This window comes from Trichosurus vulpecula, chromosome 4, assembly GCF_011100635.1.
Source record: "Trichosurus vulpecula isolate mTriVul1 chromosome 4, mTriVul1.pri, whole genome shotgun sequence".
Classification (NCBI taxonomy): domain Eukaryota; kingdom Metazoa; phylum Chordata; class Mammalia; order Diprotodontia; family Phalangeridae; genus Trichosurus; species Trichosurus vulpecula.
In genome coordinates, this window is record NC_050576.1 from 9232097 (window position 1) to 9248392 (window position 16296).

Genomic DNA, 16296 nt, shown 5'->3' on the forward strand with positions numbered 1-16296 from the left:
CTATCTTTCCAGCAGAATTGCTCCCAGTGCAAATGATGGGAACTGGATTCAAGATAAGGTTGACCTAAAGCTAGGATATTTGCCTCGACTTTTACCAGAAGTCACTGGAGGCTCCAAACTTATCCTTTCCCTGAAATTTATTCCTTTCCTAAAATCTTTGAAAATGTTTGTGAGTGAGCCTTGTACACATTGCATAGTCAGGTTGAGTCTTCCTAAGGTGCTTTCCCACTTGAAGACCTAATGTTTTCAAAAATCCTATTGGATATTGTGAGTCGGGATAGGAAATGCTAGTAAAATGAGTTCAGTCTAGGACCCTAGCAGTCAGCTGGGAATCTTTGGAAAGTCCCACCAGTGGGGCAGGAACAAGCATGCTTAAACAGAAGTGGACCTAGAGGGGAACCTGTTCCTTATTTCTGAACTATTATCCACCACCACAATATGGCACACTCATTAGAGGCACAGTTGGGTGAAGCCCACGTGGGGGCTATCGGTAGAACATGTTAATCTAACTTCCTTATTCCGCGCCCCCCCGAAAACTGGTCTCCAACTGGAAGTTGGGGCTCACTGAGAGAGTGCTAGAACAAATTCAACCAAGTGTGGATGTGGGTGAGAGGGGGATCCCATTTCTTTCCCACAGGACCATTTACTGCTTTGGGCAGCATTGATTCTTGAGCTAAGTACCAACTGTGTACAAGCCCACAAATTTCAGTAAATGTATGCAAAGCATGGTTGCCTCTAAATATATAACTGGGAAATGTGGTTAGCAATGAAGAGAAAAAGCAGGGAAAAAGAAAAAGCGTCTGAAGGTAAATTCTTTGCAAAATTTTAAGTCAGTAAGAAGAACCCAGGGGGTAGCTGTCAATTACATCTTTATATTACTCATTTAATGATCCTTGTCACTCCTCCCCCTGCCCCCTTACACACCCAAACTCAATTAATTCCAGTGGCCTCACTGCAGCAAACTTCCAGGATTAAATAGAAAAGCCTTTGTTTAGCTTTGAAAGCCTTTGAGATCTTGCCCCTTCTCTCCATATTCTCTGAGATCCAGGGATATCGGCCTCCTGGCTGTTCGCCCACAAGATACCCCATCTCTCAAGTCTTCATTTTCCCCAGCTGTTCCCCATTTCTGGAGTCTGGGCCTCCCTAGCTTCTTCTGCAAGAGGACTTCCCCAATCCCTCCTCAATCTGCACCAATGGCTTCCCTCTGGAATTAGCAACTCTGTCTATATCTCGTGTGTACACAGTTGTTTCCACATTGTCGTTCCCTTTAGAACACGAACTCCATAAGGGCAAGGACTCAGAGCTTAGAACGATGCCTGACCCATAGGAAATATCTATGAGTTGCTTGTTGACTAAATTCCCAGGGTGTACAGAGAGCACCATGGCACTGCTGGAGGCGACACAGAACTGAAATAAAACAGGGTCCTCACCCTTAGGGATCTCTCAGTCTGGGAAGGGATCAAGACAAAAGTGCAGACAACTATCTCTGTTGTTCAGTCGTCTTTTAGTCATGTCTGACTCTTTGTGACTCCGCTCAGGGTTTTCTTGACAAAGATACTGAAGTGGTTTGCCATTTCCTTCCCCAACTCGTTTTACTGATGAGGAAACTGGGGCAAACAGGGTGAAGTGACTTGTCCAGGCTCACACAGCTACTAAGAGCCTGAGGCTGGATTTGAACTCATGAAGAGTCTTCCCGACTCCAGGCCCTGCACTCGATGCACTATGGTGTCGCCTAGCTGCCCAAACTATTACATGATTAAAGAGTCACCACCCCAAGTGCTGTCCATGGAGGTCTCCTGGTAAGAATCTTTCTCTGCTCTCTACTCTTTAGGGCAGTGGTGGGGGATGATGCCCAGCTGTACTCTGCTCTAGTCCTTCTGTGTGCCTCTTTCGGAAGTGACTGGTCCTTCTGGAAGGCGGTGCTTCCATCTGGAGCACAGAGATCACCCTGCTCACTGATGTCATTACCGTTAAAATTCTAAGGAGTGAGGATGATGAGTGTCTTTAACCATATACTCTGACATCAATTTTCAGGGCAATAATGAGTTAAACATTTCAAAAAATCATAATGAAATACGTGAGAGAGCAATGCTCACCAGTGACTAGGTTATGATCCACTCTCTCACCTATACGTGTATGGATACATGTAGGTAGCTGTGTATCAACATCTATACATGTGTCAAAGTTATCTCAGTCCAGGTGACTAAGATGCCAAAGTGTGTAGTGACTAGTGTGCAAAAACAGGGATTGAACTGTGATTTTTTAAAAAATTAAAATGTGTTTTATAAGCCTTGTACCCAGTTCCAAAAACCTGTTTGGCTTATAAAGTCTTGTTAAATCTACACAAGCCCTGCCCCATACACCAGGGTTTCCCTTCTCTCTCCTTAGCCTTCCCACCCCTCCACACCATTTTCACTGTATTCTTCCTAGATTTACCAGTCTAACAAAATGCAGAATCTGTCTGCCACAGACACGATCAAAGCCCCCTCGGAGACCTGGATTCTAATTAAAACCAACCCCAAAGAGGTAGAATCTACTTGCTTCTGTAGTATTCCCACAGCCTGCTTTAAACTAGGCCCTCCTTGATTACTGTATTTTTGAATCTTGGAATATTCCAGAGCTTACTCTCATGGCTGTTTACCAGGTAGTGCAATCAGGTACTCACTGAAAAACTGACACGCAACCCTATTGGTAGTGCTCAGCTACGCATTCAATCCAGTTTTTCTAAACTCATGAGTTGCCTTCACCAACTGCAGCTGAACCACCTTGTCACTCCTTCTTTCTCTTTGTTTGCCTTTTCCAGTGTGCAACATTCACTAAGAAGTCGTTTAATGAATCGCGTAAAAGCTTGGTAAATAATTTTCCACTGGGTTAATGCTTCTATTTTTCTTCTTCTCCCTATCTCAACCTTAGAAGATTAACTCAAGGCACTGGCCAAAGGCTTGAATGTTGGTATACTAGCAACAGTAGAGGTGTTGGCCGGAATGACACAGTGCTGGTGAGGACTGAGTAGGAGCCCTTTTGGGCCCTCTTGCAGGCCTGGGACCAGTGGTGGGATCTGTCAGTGATATTTAGAAGAAGCTCCAGAGGGCCATATGAGAAGGCCATAAGGTCCCTTTCTGACCCTTTCCTCCACTCTACCTTTCTCTCTCAGACTCAGTTTGCCTACCAATGAGGCCATATCTGTGAGTTCATTTTTTTTTCATAGAAAGGATTCTATGAGATCAACAAGGGTCACGGATAACATGACTGTAGAGATTGCACAAAATAATGACAGTTCATTTTATTTGGCTCTGGGTTGTAGGGGTGTGGGTTGTAGCAAAGAAAATTAAGCTCTGGAGGGTGTATCAGAAACTGCCACTTGATTATGATGCAGATCTAGTTAGTTCCTCATAGGAAACTCCTCCAGTAGGCTGCCATCTTAATTTTGTGGTCCTCACTAACCCTATACACTCTGTGTGCCACACCCCTGTGACACTGAGTAACAGTTCAGATGGGCATTGGCCAGAGATGGAATGCCCATTTACCACTGCAGGAGGACTGTTTTAGACCTGACTCCTTACAGTTAGACCAGGTGACAGCTTCTCTTGCCAAGAAATACCATTTCAGCTCTTGGGAGAGTAACTTATTTTAATAGACCCTACAAAAATACATATTCTCATTGGACGTAGGAAAACAGTTCATTTACAAATAGCGTCCTCAGAGCTGTGGTGACAGTATGTGATGAGTCTGCGAGAATGCACATGCCGCATGAAACAGCAGCTTGGAAAGTCAACGGGGATCTTGGGTTGCTCCTAATGAGCCATGCTGACACATGAAGGAACACGGACACGGCAAGCTCTGCAGGCTTGTCCTGGAATTTCCAACGGGGCATCTTAAATAAGTGGGTGAGTAAAAACACAAAGAAATATTAAAAAGGATTATAAAATGGATCATTTTTTCCATCACTTGTACTATAAAATGTTTATAATTTAAAAATTCCCAAACTCCCCAATCAGCCTGCCCTTCTCTCTGTCCAGTGGTAAAGGAATGTCAGTGTTCCATACCATTACTTCTGGAAGAAGAAAATACAAATGCTTAAACACTTGGACCAGTAGCAGTTGAGATAAATTTGGGATTGTCTCTAGCCCTGGTCAAAAGGCAAGCTCTGAGATAAATCTTACAGTAGACCACAGCTCTGGGATAACACATTGGAAGTTTATATTTAATGTTAGAATTCAAATATAGTTCCCACCAATGGCTCTCTGCTAAGCAATCCTTCTCAGGGTGAAGCTTCTCAATCCCCAAAGCGCATTGAAATGACTGAAAAGCAGCAAATCTGCTGATGCAACACGCAAGGAAATTCCACACCAATAGCAAAATAAATCACAGGGCTACTATTTATAATTAGAGAAACCTGAAAAAAAAAACAAGCGACTTTCCTGCCACCCATCACTCACTGCTTATATTTGTGGAGAACCATGGTTCCCACCAATGGCCTTTTGTCCATTTTCCCAACTTTGCACATATTGTAATCAGCAGAAGGCATTGAGCAAGTTTAATTAATTTTGTACTGACTCTTTATATTCAGGTCCCAGAGATGAAAGGCTAATTTATGAAACATTTCACTCTGTATGGTGAGAATTTAGCAATGAATATGGAACCAAATATAAACACTGTATACCATATGTACAGTTACTTTCATAAGGCATTATCATGTATTTTATTGAAAAAGATTCAACATAGTAAAGTCTTATTTTAAGATATATTTTCTTTCTCAATCCGAGGTGTTTAGTTTATGAAAATATCATTTCTCTATATTCTTTTTGAATATATGCCAACATACAACTTGTGCTAGAAATATTTTATGGGAATTACAATTCTTTATATCTGTATTTTCTATAGAAAGGCATATACAATTTTGAGGCAGTGTTTCTGATGGAGAGCGGAATTCTTAAAGAGCTTGTGTGTGCTTCCGTGCTCTGAAATTATAGGAAATCCACTTTGAGAAGAAACTAATTTGATAAAAAAAAAAATGAAATGAAACAAAAACCCCGCACCAATGCCCAGCCAGAGGCTGACAATGAGAACTAATACATCACCACGTGAACGTCATATTTATAGAGTGAACATTTTTAAGGAGGATCAGTACTGACATATAGTATTATACATTTGGCACTAATGTTTGCCATTGGTCCAGCAATTGGCAAAAATGTTTTCCTATGTATAAATTTATCTTTGAACATTAGGTCTGATTAGACGAATCTTCACTATTTATAAAAAAATATTTAGACAGTAAGCTCACGCTGAATAACTAGGTCTACTGTGTTCTGGAAACTCTTCAGGAGCAAGACTGCTTTCTCATGTTCCATATGCACAAAGCTGTGTCCATTTGCCTGGAAACACATAAATGAAACAGCATAATCAGCACCAAATTGTAAGTTGTTGCTCTCCATTATTTCTCAAAACAACAAAAATCAAACAGAAATCAACAAAATATTTGATTATGGAAGAGGCTTGTTTTTTAACCTGCCCTGAGATATGAGCTCAAATATGAAGATATACAAATGATCTTTGTTTCACCGAAGGAGGTTTAGCACCATTAATGTCTTCTTCACAATACTGCAAGTTTTAAAAATTATTAATGCTGCTGAGGTGTCCACATATACATGGAGGATTTAGACAAGAGGTGGTGGCTTGACTGGCATCTGGAGGAGCTGAAGGTGGGTGGTGTTGCCCACTTGGGGTTGTACTGATGAGACATGCCACTTCATGGTGACCAAATCTTTCATCTGGGCACATGTAGAGGCTGCCTATCTTGACTGAAGACACTGTTATTTCTACCAGGGCAGATGAGAACAGAGTTAAAATTCTGACTTTTGGATTTATAGAGCAATGACTGATTTTAGCTAGGCTTGCTGGGAGTCATGGCTACTGTGCTGTATCCCTCTGACATAAACATCATTTTGATTACTTCAGGACATGGTGTGAAGGAACAGGACTGATTCCAATCATGTTTCATATAGGATTGATTTTGTCATCAGCCTACAGCAGAATAGGTGTCACAAATATTGGTCACACAGGATCTCACTGACATGAAAATTACAGAGAAAACATAGTATCATTTAACTACTTTAGAAAAACCCAGTGTTTGAAAGTCAAAATTTTTATTGCATTGATAGACATAACCCTGGCCAATTTAACTTAAACAGATGCTTATTTTGATTAAAGAGATCAGTCAAACTGGTGTTTGGCCTTGCATAACCTTAAAGAACAACGTAATGGCTTGCATTTCTCACTTTGTGGTTGGCTGGGTTGGTCTTGTGTAGATAAAGCTTTTGTTATGGTGCTCTTTCCTTCTTTTGTGATACATTAAAATATAATGAACATTTCTCATAACTACTCTTTTCAAATGTTATACTACCTTGGGCGTTCTCATAACAAAACAACAACATATCACCAGTAGTGCTGGATAATACTTTAACGAGGTCCATCTATCTGATAAATTCAAACTTGGTGCTCAAGAGCATGATGGAAGCATTACTCGGGAACATCAAAGCCCTTGATCCACAAGGTAACACTGAGAAACTAAGACAGAAAAAGAAAACTGAGAAATAAGGAAATGATGGTTTAGCATTAAAGTACCTGCCAAGTGTGCTTCCCATGACGACCTTTATTTAATGTAAGAAATAAGCAAAGTTGGCATGATAGTAGCTGAGGCAGCTACAGAAAGCAAATAACTGAGTGGTCCTTTGGCCATTGGGCTCCTGTGTTCAAACTTCTTGCCCTAAGTTGTATTAAGAAGCAAATAATTGGGCTTATTCATTTTTCCTTCAAGTCAGACCAAGATGTGGTTTAGAGAGTTGAGCAAACCTGTTTCCTGTGACCTGACCTGGGCACGTGGGTTTGCTCAGACCTGGGGGGCATGACTTACTAAGACCTCTATTTTCCCCCTTGTGGGGACATCATGAAAAAGGCCCATCTCTTCTCTTTGCTTCAGTAAAATGCAAAGCTGGTGAAAATAATCTTTTTAGTCACAATTTTGTGAGAACTCTGCCTTGACTCTGTTATCTGACAAGAGATTCCTGTCCATTTGCTCTACAGAAACTAAATTGAACAAATGAGCTCCTGAATGTTAAATTTGGTGAATAATTCTGAAAACCTCTCAGGTCAGGGTCATATTTAAAGGGTATAGTCTTCAATAAGTTTCATTTATTACTAATGAAGTTGATGAGATACAATTCAATTTTTAAACTATTTTTTATAAGTACCTTCTCCATGGAAAGCAAAATTTAGATAAGCTCCATTTCTGCCTTGATGGACCTTGTAGTCTAAAAAGAGATATCAATAAATCCTATATTTAATATTCCATTTCTGTCAATTATCTGTTAAGTGTCTGCTGAGTGCCAGACACAATTCTAAGCAATAGGGATACAAAGAAATGCAAAAAAAAAAATATCCCAGTCCCTGCTCTCAAGAGACTCATGGTCTAATGAGGGCGAAAATATGCAAAGTATGTGCAAACAAGATAGATACCAAATAAATTGGGGGTAGTCAATGAAGGAAAGGTACTAGCATTAAGGGAGATTTTGGCTAGTACTTGAAGGAAGCCAGGAAGTGGAGATGAAAATTCAGACATGGACGACAGTTGGTGAAAATACGTGGAGTCAGTAGATGGAGTGTCATATGAAGAACATCCAGGAGGCCAGTGTCATTGGATCAAAAAGTATGGGAAAGAGGACTGGGGGGAAGGGTCATGCCTAAGAAGAAGAGGAGGGGGACAGATTATGAAGGGCTTTATATGTCCAAAAGAGAATTTTATATTTGATCTTGGAGCAAATAGGGAGTCACATGAATATGTTGAATGGGAGCATGGGGGACATGGTCAGATCCACACTTGAGGAAGATCAATTAGACAGTTGAGTTGAGCATTGCCTGTAATAGGAAAAAGACTTGAGACTGGGAGACCTAGCAATAGGCTACTGTAATAATAAAGACATGAGGTGATGAGGTCCTGGAACATGGTGGTGGCAGTGCAGAAGGAGCATATAAGAGATGTTGTGAAAGTAGAATCAACAGGACTTAGCGGGGCAAGGAGAAGCCTTGAGTTGGGCTGTGGGTCTTTTGGACCCTGACTAGGAAGGACCAGCAACAGAACAAGGCTGGTTGGCATGGTCCTGACTAGGAAGGACCAGCAACAGAACAAGGCTGGTTTGCATGGCCCTTGTGATCTCTGTTGGTCTGATCTGATTGGTCCTCCTAAAGTCTAGCATCTCTTGCCACCTTGCTGGTGAATGCTCTCCACTGCCGCGTGGGTAATTTTGTGGCTACTATGGCATGCTGTATTGTGTTTCCTTGTGAGTTGCAATTAGCTTTTTTTCTCCCATTATAAACTCCCATAACTTCGTTCTCTGTAATAGTCTCTCCAGACCTGGGTGCTTTCAAGGCTGTGATTTGTATTCAAATTGCCATTTGGGTCATTCCAAAAATACTGGTGGAAACGAACATTTATTCTTAAAGTAGAATCTGCAAAAACACAGGTTTTGCATTCTTATTGCAGCTCCTGCTCCTGGATTATTTTGGGTGGTTTCAGCTTATGAATGTGTGTTTGCTTTCTCTCCCAAAGCAGAAAAGCAACGTGACAGAAATCAGCATTCTCTGCTGCAGAAAAATGATGCATTCCTTTTGTCACCTTCAATGTACAGCTTTATGGTGGTGTAGCCAGGTGACACAGCAGACAGAGTACAGGGCCTGGAATCAGGAAGACCTGAGTCTAAATCTGGCTTCAATCACTTACTAGTTGTGTGATCCTGGGCAAGTCACTTAACCCGCTTGCCTCAGTTTCCTCAACTGTAAAATAGAGAAGATAGTAACATCCACCTCCCAGAGTTGTGGGGGGGAAATCAAATGAGATAATACTTGTAAAATGTTTACCGCTGTCTTGGCACAGACTAGGTGATGCGTAAATGCTTCCCTCTCCCCTCTTATGTCCAAGGTTTTGTCTCTGAATTTCTTTGTGAACTTATGCTCCAGTCTTGCCCTGGCCAAGTTTTCCACCTGCGCCCTGGACCTACCTCCTTCCTTCATCGTCGGGTCCTTTTTTTCATCTCTCTTCATTGTCTCTCTCTCCACGTTAGTTCCTATCCTGCTCTTTTCCTCCCCCTTGAAGCATATATAAATGTTCTTCTATTATATAATTATGTTCCATCAACTCACTGACCCCCAACCTTTCACTGACTGTGCTTGATGCCCCCACTTCCTGGACACACAGTCGCTGCTCAGCCGCTTGGATGCTGGCTTCTGCCCCACTGTTCTCAGCCGCTTGGATGCTGGCTTCTGCCCCACTGTTCTCAGCCGCTTGGATGCTGGCTTCTGCCCCACTGTCCTGCCGAAAGTGTTCCTTTAAAATTTACCACTGACGCGCTTCTTGCTAAAGTCAATGGTCTTATTCCTGATCCTCTTTGATTTCAGTGCAAATAAAAAATTGACCCTGTTGTTTTCTCCCTTCCCCCCTTTCTTGACACTATTTCCTGGGTTGGTTTTTGTGACACAAAACTCCCAGGACACTTTTTTTTGGAGAGGGAAGGCAGGGCATTTGGGATTAAGTGACTTGCCTAAGTTCATACAGCTAGTAAGTGCGTCAAGTGTCTGGGCTGGCTTTGAACTCAGGTCCTCCTGACTCCAGGGCCAGTGCTCTACTCACCGCAGCTCTTACCTCTCTGATGACTCCTTATATTTCTTCTTCCTGTCCCCTAAATGTATATATCCACCAGAGCTCTATTTTCAGACCTCTTTTCCTCCTTTTTTTCTCTACAGTCACAGAATCATAGACTCAGAGCTTTAAGGGACATTTGCAATCATCTAGCTCAACCTTCTGGGCAAGTCGCTTAACCCGTTTGCCTCAGTTTCCTCATCTGGCAAACCACCACTCCAGTATCTCTGCCAAGAAAACCCCAAATGGGGTCATGAAGAATCAGACATCACTGAAAAATTACTGAACAACGGCCAGAACAAAGTTCAACCTTCTCATTTCACAGATGACAACAGGAGGTAAAATCACAGGTCTAAACCTGGAAAGGACCTCACATGTTGCGTAGTACAGGCCCTTCATTTTACAGATGAGGAAACAAGACACAGGAAGGTTACCCAGACAGCAAGCATCAAAGACAGAATTTGAACCTATGTCCTCTGACTCCAGTGCTTCCCACAGCTCATACATCTCTGGTTACTGAAAGAACCTGCAGATGGGATTGATGAGCCACTGTCTGTAATACCGACTGTGGGCAACGGAGGAGAGACCAGGAAGAGAACAGATTCTGCAAACAACAAGCTAAAAAATTGAACTTTGAATCCTGGGAACATTCTAGAACAGACCATTCAAGATATGGTTCTTAAACATCTGGAAAAGTAAGTCGTGATCAGAAAGAGCTGTCAGGATTTCGCCAAGAACAAGTCATGCTAGACTGGCCTCATTTTCTGTTTTTGCAGAACTATTAGTCTGGTACGTCAGTAAATGTTGTAGATAGAGTTTAGTTAAATTTTAGCAAAGCATTTAATAAAATCTTTTATATTGTTATCGTATGGATGGATTTTGAACTGGCTGCACCGCTGTATTCAAAGAGCAGTCAGTAATGGTGCAACATCAACTTGGCAGGAGTGTACAGTGACTGCCCTGGGCATCATGCTTGGCCTTGGGTAATCCAACATTTTTAGTAAAGACTTGGACAAAGACATCAATGGCCCACTCATAAATCTGCATATGACACAAAGCTGGGGAAAAAAGCTGAATCAAACAGGAGAAAATCACAAAACTGTGCAAACTGGGTTCACGACAAAAGATAATCTCAACTGGGCTTTCACTGTGTCAAGGCAATCCTTTTATATCCCCCCCCCAAATGATTCTCTATCCCATTTACAACAAGAGGTTTTCCAAATCTTTTCATCCCCCCTCAAAACTCCTTTGGTACACTCTTCACCAACTTTTTCTGCTGAGAACTTTGCCTTACATTTCATCGAAAAAAATTGAGGCTGTTCACTGAGAACTCTCTCTTCTCCCCTCCTCTTCATCTTCCATCACTTCAGATACCTTCTACCACCATCTCTGCTCTTGTCTCACGTAAAGAGGTGTTCCTTCTCTTTGCCAAGGCAAACCTTTCTACATGTCCAAGTGATCCCATTCCATCCCAAGTGATCCCATCCTATCCCATCTTCTCTAGCAGACTGCTTCCTCTATCGTCCTCATTCTCTCACTTGTTTTCAGTCTCTCCCTGTCTACTGGCTGCTTCTCTACTGCCTACAAACATGCCCAAACTCTCATTTGATCTGTTATCTATTGTCTCCTCTCTCCGTCCTTTTGTGGCTAAACTCCTTGGGAAGGCCGTCTATATTAGGTGTCTCCACTTCTCCTTTCACTCTTTTCTTGATTCTCTGCAGTCTGGCTTCCAACCCCACCATTCAACTAAAACTGTTCCCTCCCAAGTTCTCTTAAATGATCTCTTAGTGGCCAAATCTAGCTGCCTTTTATTAATCCTCACCCTTGATCTTTCTGCATTCTTTGACATTGTTAATCACTTTCACCTTGCTACCATCCTCTCTCTAGGTTTTTAAGACACTGCTCTCTCCTTGTTATCCTCCTACATGTCTGGGCATTCCTTCTCAGTTTCCTTTGCTGGATCTTCATAAAGGTCATGCCTACTAACAGTGGGTGTCTCTCAAGGCTCTGTCTGCCCAGGGTGCTCTTTTCCTTCCCCTCTATGCTATTTGATTTGGTAATTTCACCAATTTCCACATTACTAATGATTGTCTCTATGTTGATGATTCTCACTTCTATTTATCCAGCCTTAACTTCTCTTTTGACCTCCAGTCTCACGTTGCTAATGTACGTCTCAAACTGGATGTCTTGTTGATGTCTTATACATATGTCCAAAACCAAAACCAAACCCATTCTTTCTCCCCCCAAACTCTCCTCTCTTCCTAACTTTCCTGCTACTATCAAGGGCACTACCATCCTTCTGGTCACCCAGTTTCAGAGCCCAGGTGCCATCCTCAACTACTCTCTCTTACCCCTCCCATCCAATTAGTTGTCAAGTTCTGACAATTCTACATGAGCAACATCTGTCATATATGCCCCCTTTTCTCCTCTGATACTGCTGCCATCCTACTGCAGCCACTAACGTGATTTTCCTAAAGCACAGGTCTGACCATATTGCCCCCAACTCAACAAACTTCAGTGGCTCCCAATGGCCTCCCGAATCACATATAAAATCCTCTGTTTGGTATTCAAAGTCATTCATAATCTAGCCCCCTCCTAAATTTCTGTTCTTCTTGTACCTTGCTCCCCCACAGTGCACTCTTTGATCTAGTAACACTGGCCTCCTGGCTGTTCCATAAACAAGACCCTCCATCTCTCGGCTCTAAGCATCTTCTCTGGATGATCTCCATCCCTTGAATATTCTCTCTTCTCATCTCTACCTACTGACTTTCCTGGTTTCCTTTAAGTTGTAACTAAAATCCCACCTTTTATAGGAAGATTTTCCAAATCCCTCTTAATTCTAGTGCCTTTCCTCAGTTAATTATTTCCTATTTATCCTTTATATAGGTTGTTCATATATGTTTGCATGTAGTCTCCCCCGTTAGATCGTGAGCTCCTTGAGGGTAGGAACTGCCTTCTGCCTTTCTTTGTATCCTCAGCACTTATCTCAGTGCCTGGCACATAGTAGGTGTTTAATAGAGCTTAATTAATTGATTGCTCAAGGTCTTTACCACCTCATGCCTGGCCTACTGCAATAGCCTGCGAGTCAGTCCCCTTGGTTCAAGTCTCTCCCCATTCCAGTCCATCATTTACTCAGCTGCCAAAGTGGTCTTCCTAAAGAGCGGGCCCGACCATGTCATCCCCTACTCAATAAACTTCAGTTGCTCCCTATCACTCCTGGGATCCAATGTAAAACCCTCTGTTTTTTGAAGCCCTTCCTAACTTTCCAATCTTCTTGCACTTCATCCCATTTCATTTATTGACAGGTTAGAGTAATGGGTAGAATCTAATAAGATGAAATACTAAAGAAAGAAATGGAAAATCTTATACTCGGGTAGAAAAATAAACTTCAGAAGTGCAATAAAAAGGGGAGGCATGGTCAGACAGAAGTTTCCCTGAAGAAGAATTGGAGGTTCCAGTGGAATACAAGCTCAGTCTAAGTTAACAGAATGATGTGGAAACTCCAGAAGTGAATGCAGCCTTGGCCTGCATGAAGAGTGTCATAGCTTCAGGGAATATAGAATTGAAAACCTCAATGTGTTCTGTTCTGGTCAGAATAGAGCTAGAACATTATGTTCGGTTCCAGGTATTACAAGAAGGAAATTGATAAGCTACAGAGTTTCCAGACGGGGTGACCAGGGTGGCAAAGGACTTTGAGCACATGTCACACCAGGGTAGGTTGAAGGAACTGGGGAAGTGTAGTCTGAAGAATAGAAGACTCAAATATTCTTCAATATTTAAAAGGCTGTGATGTTTAAGGGGATGGCCCATCCGGCTTCAGAACCAGGGGTGAGGACTAGAAGCTGCAAGGAGACAAGCATTGTTTTCATGTCAGGTAAAGCTTGCCAACAGTTAATACTTTCCCAAAGCAGAAGGGGCTGCTTGAACATGTGAGGAGCTCCTCATTCTTGGAGGTCTTCCAGAAGAGACTGGATGACCACCTGTCACATAATATTACAGTGGGAATTCCTTTCAAGTTGTGGTTGACCTACAGGACCCCTGAGGGTCTTTCTGACTCTAAGGTGCTGTGATGCACTGAAAGAGCAAAGACTTGAACCCCCGTCTTCTTTGGATCCCTAGCATTTAGCAGTGTCTTGCATACATACAGTAAGTGCTTAATAAATACTTGGTGACTTGACTTGCTTTCCTATAAATGAGGGACCTTCCATGCAATTGTTCAGTGACAAAGGGATAAACCCCACCCCATGCAATTAAATAAAAGAAATCAACACACGTGCCACATCTCATGGTGCATCATTTGTCCACATCAGCACTTAGAGTTTCTTTATTCTGCTGGGAAGACCGGAGCACTCCTCACTGCCTTTCCTCCGAAATCAAGACCAGTCACTGCGCTATTTAGAGTTTCAGGGCTCTTTCTACTGAACTGGGATCTCACTGCTCGTTTTTCCTTCTAAATCAGACTGCCTCACTCACCCCTGGTGATCCCATTCATGGCCATAGTTTTAGTTAACTTCTGAGAATAAAGCATCTGATTACATATTTAGGTTCCCAAACCCCAGTCCCTCAGTGTAAATTGCCTTCTAGACATCACTCCAGAACGTCCTGGTCCCAGCACTTTGAGATTAATAGGGCCTAAAGCGAATCTTCCCTAAAGCCCAGACCATTCTCTTAAGTCTTCTCTGATGGCTGCGTGTTTGATTCTGTGGTCACCTAGGGTGCAAAAAGGACTCGTAGCTGTTTTTTAGTTGCTGGGTTATAAAGGAATGTCAAGATGTTCTTTTGATGCTGGAGGTTGTTGTTTAACAAAGACATAGGATCTCAGATCCCTTAATGGTCAATTGTCAATACGCATTTATGAAATACCTACTAGGTAACAAGCTGAGGGATACAAATGTGAAAAAAGAAAGGCAGTTTCTGCCCTCAAAGAGCTAACAGTTTAAACTGGGAAGACAATCCACAAAAGGAAGCTGAAAAGGGAAAGGACGGGGAGGTAGCAGGAAGTAAGGCTATAATGGAGATGTCAGCAGCCAGGTGGCAAATGAGGAGATGTCTGAGCTCCCTTCTTAAATGGAGGTTTGGAGTTTGTGGTCCCACCCTTTAATCAGTAGGACAGAGGGTGAGGAGGGAGAGTCCCAACTGTGATGAGATCTTCCAGGATGATGAGGTTAACCCAAGAATGAGCTTCCTGGGGCATGGTGGAGAAGCGAGTCAGAGAAGTTCCAGAGGAGAGAAGCCAGGTGAAAAATGAGGAGTACTGAGAATGTGAAGAACAGGGCATGGACAGAAGGAGTGCTGCACATGGAGTGATTGGATTGTTGAGGCATTTGAGTCAGAGGGAAAGAGAGATGGCGAACATGTGAGTGGGGAGCCCAAGTGGTGATTCTGATCAAGGCGGGGGAGGATGTGTCTGGGTTTGTCGCTGGATGGTCTGAGTGTCAAAATATGTTGGACTGGGAGTGACCTCTGCTTTGTGGAAGCATGGAGAGAATGAGTAAGTCTTTAGGTAAGCTGGAGACTAGCATGCCTCAGTGAGGTTCTAAGCCCTGAGAGGAGGCAGCTCTGGGCTTTAGTGCCCTCCCATGCAACAATATCACTATTGGGGAGCAATGCAGAGAGAGACCCCCAGATTATTGATCTAAATGGCACAATTCTAGATTTCCAACAGTCTCTACATTCAGTGAGAAAAGAGAGAACCCAGTAGGGTGTGTATAGGATGAGAATGTCTGTGATCAGTGAGAATGGGTCCATAGTTCAGTGTTCTCCCTGTCACCAACCTAAAACCTCAGTCATCTTTTATTCCTGCTCTCTCCTAGCCAACCTCTAACCCACTTCCAAATCTAGTATTTATCCCCCTTCCATTCTTACTTCCATTGCCGTAGTTCAGACTATTGTTATCTCTTACCAGAACTACTGCTGTAGTAGCTTTCCTGGACTCCTTACCTTCAGTCTTTCCTTTTGCCATTTAATCTATAACCATTAGCAGAAAAGCTTTTCTTAATGTATGGTCCCAAATGATAACAGAATAACAGGTTTTTATATTATAGTTCCACATCCACGTTAATGGTATCTGAAGGTCTACAGCTTCCTTAGGCTGACATTCAAGGCCCTCCGTGATCTAGCTTCAACCTACCTTTCTGGCCTTACTTCACATGATTTTCCCCTACATTCTCTCTATTATAGTCAAATTGGACTCCTCACTTTCCCCTAAACTCATTGCCCTTTCCCTTTCTCTATGCTTTTTGCTCGCATGAGTCCCTTTTTCTAGAATATTCTTTCCATGACTGTCTTCAGTCACTGACCTGTCCACACATTTATGTGTACATAGGCATATACAGAGATGTATGTATGCTGGCCTCCCCTTTAGGATATGAGCTCCTTGAGGGCAGGGACTATCACTTTGGTCTTTTTCTATGCCCAGCACTTACCTAGCATAGAGCAGGTACTTTCAAAATGTCTGTTGATTGATCGATTCTCTGGTAACTTGTGACATCTGACAACAGAGACTCTGATTCATCCTTGTCTTCCCAGGGCCCTTGTACACTATCTTGCACACAGTCTGCTTTGAATCACTTTTTTTGTCAAATTTAAATGACGTCCAACTTCTG

The 16296-nt window shown here is 42.5% G+C and overlaps 1 protein-coding gene across 3 annotated transcripts in view; it reads right to left on the minus strand.

Annotated features, from left to right (window-relative positions):
- Positions 1-3608: 3608 nt before the first annotated feature.
- LRRC7 (leucine rich repeat containing 7) overlaps positions 3609-16296 on the minus strand; it is a 442956-nt gene continuing 430268 nt past the window's right edge. For 2 of the 3 annotated variants that reach the window (XM_036753706.1, XM_036753704.1), the window contains one exon: positions 3609-5375. In XM_036753706.1, the coding sequence (XP_036609601.1) occupies positions 5268-5375 (108 nt within the window). In that variant the 3' untranslated portion in view covers positions 3609-5267. The remainder of the gene's footprint in view (positions 5376-16296) is intronic. The other variant, XM_036753705.1, reaches the window with a different exon arrangement.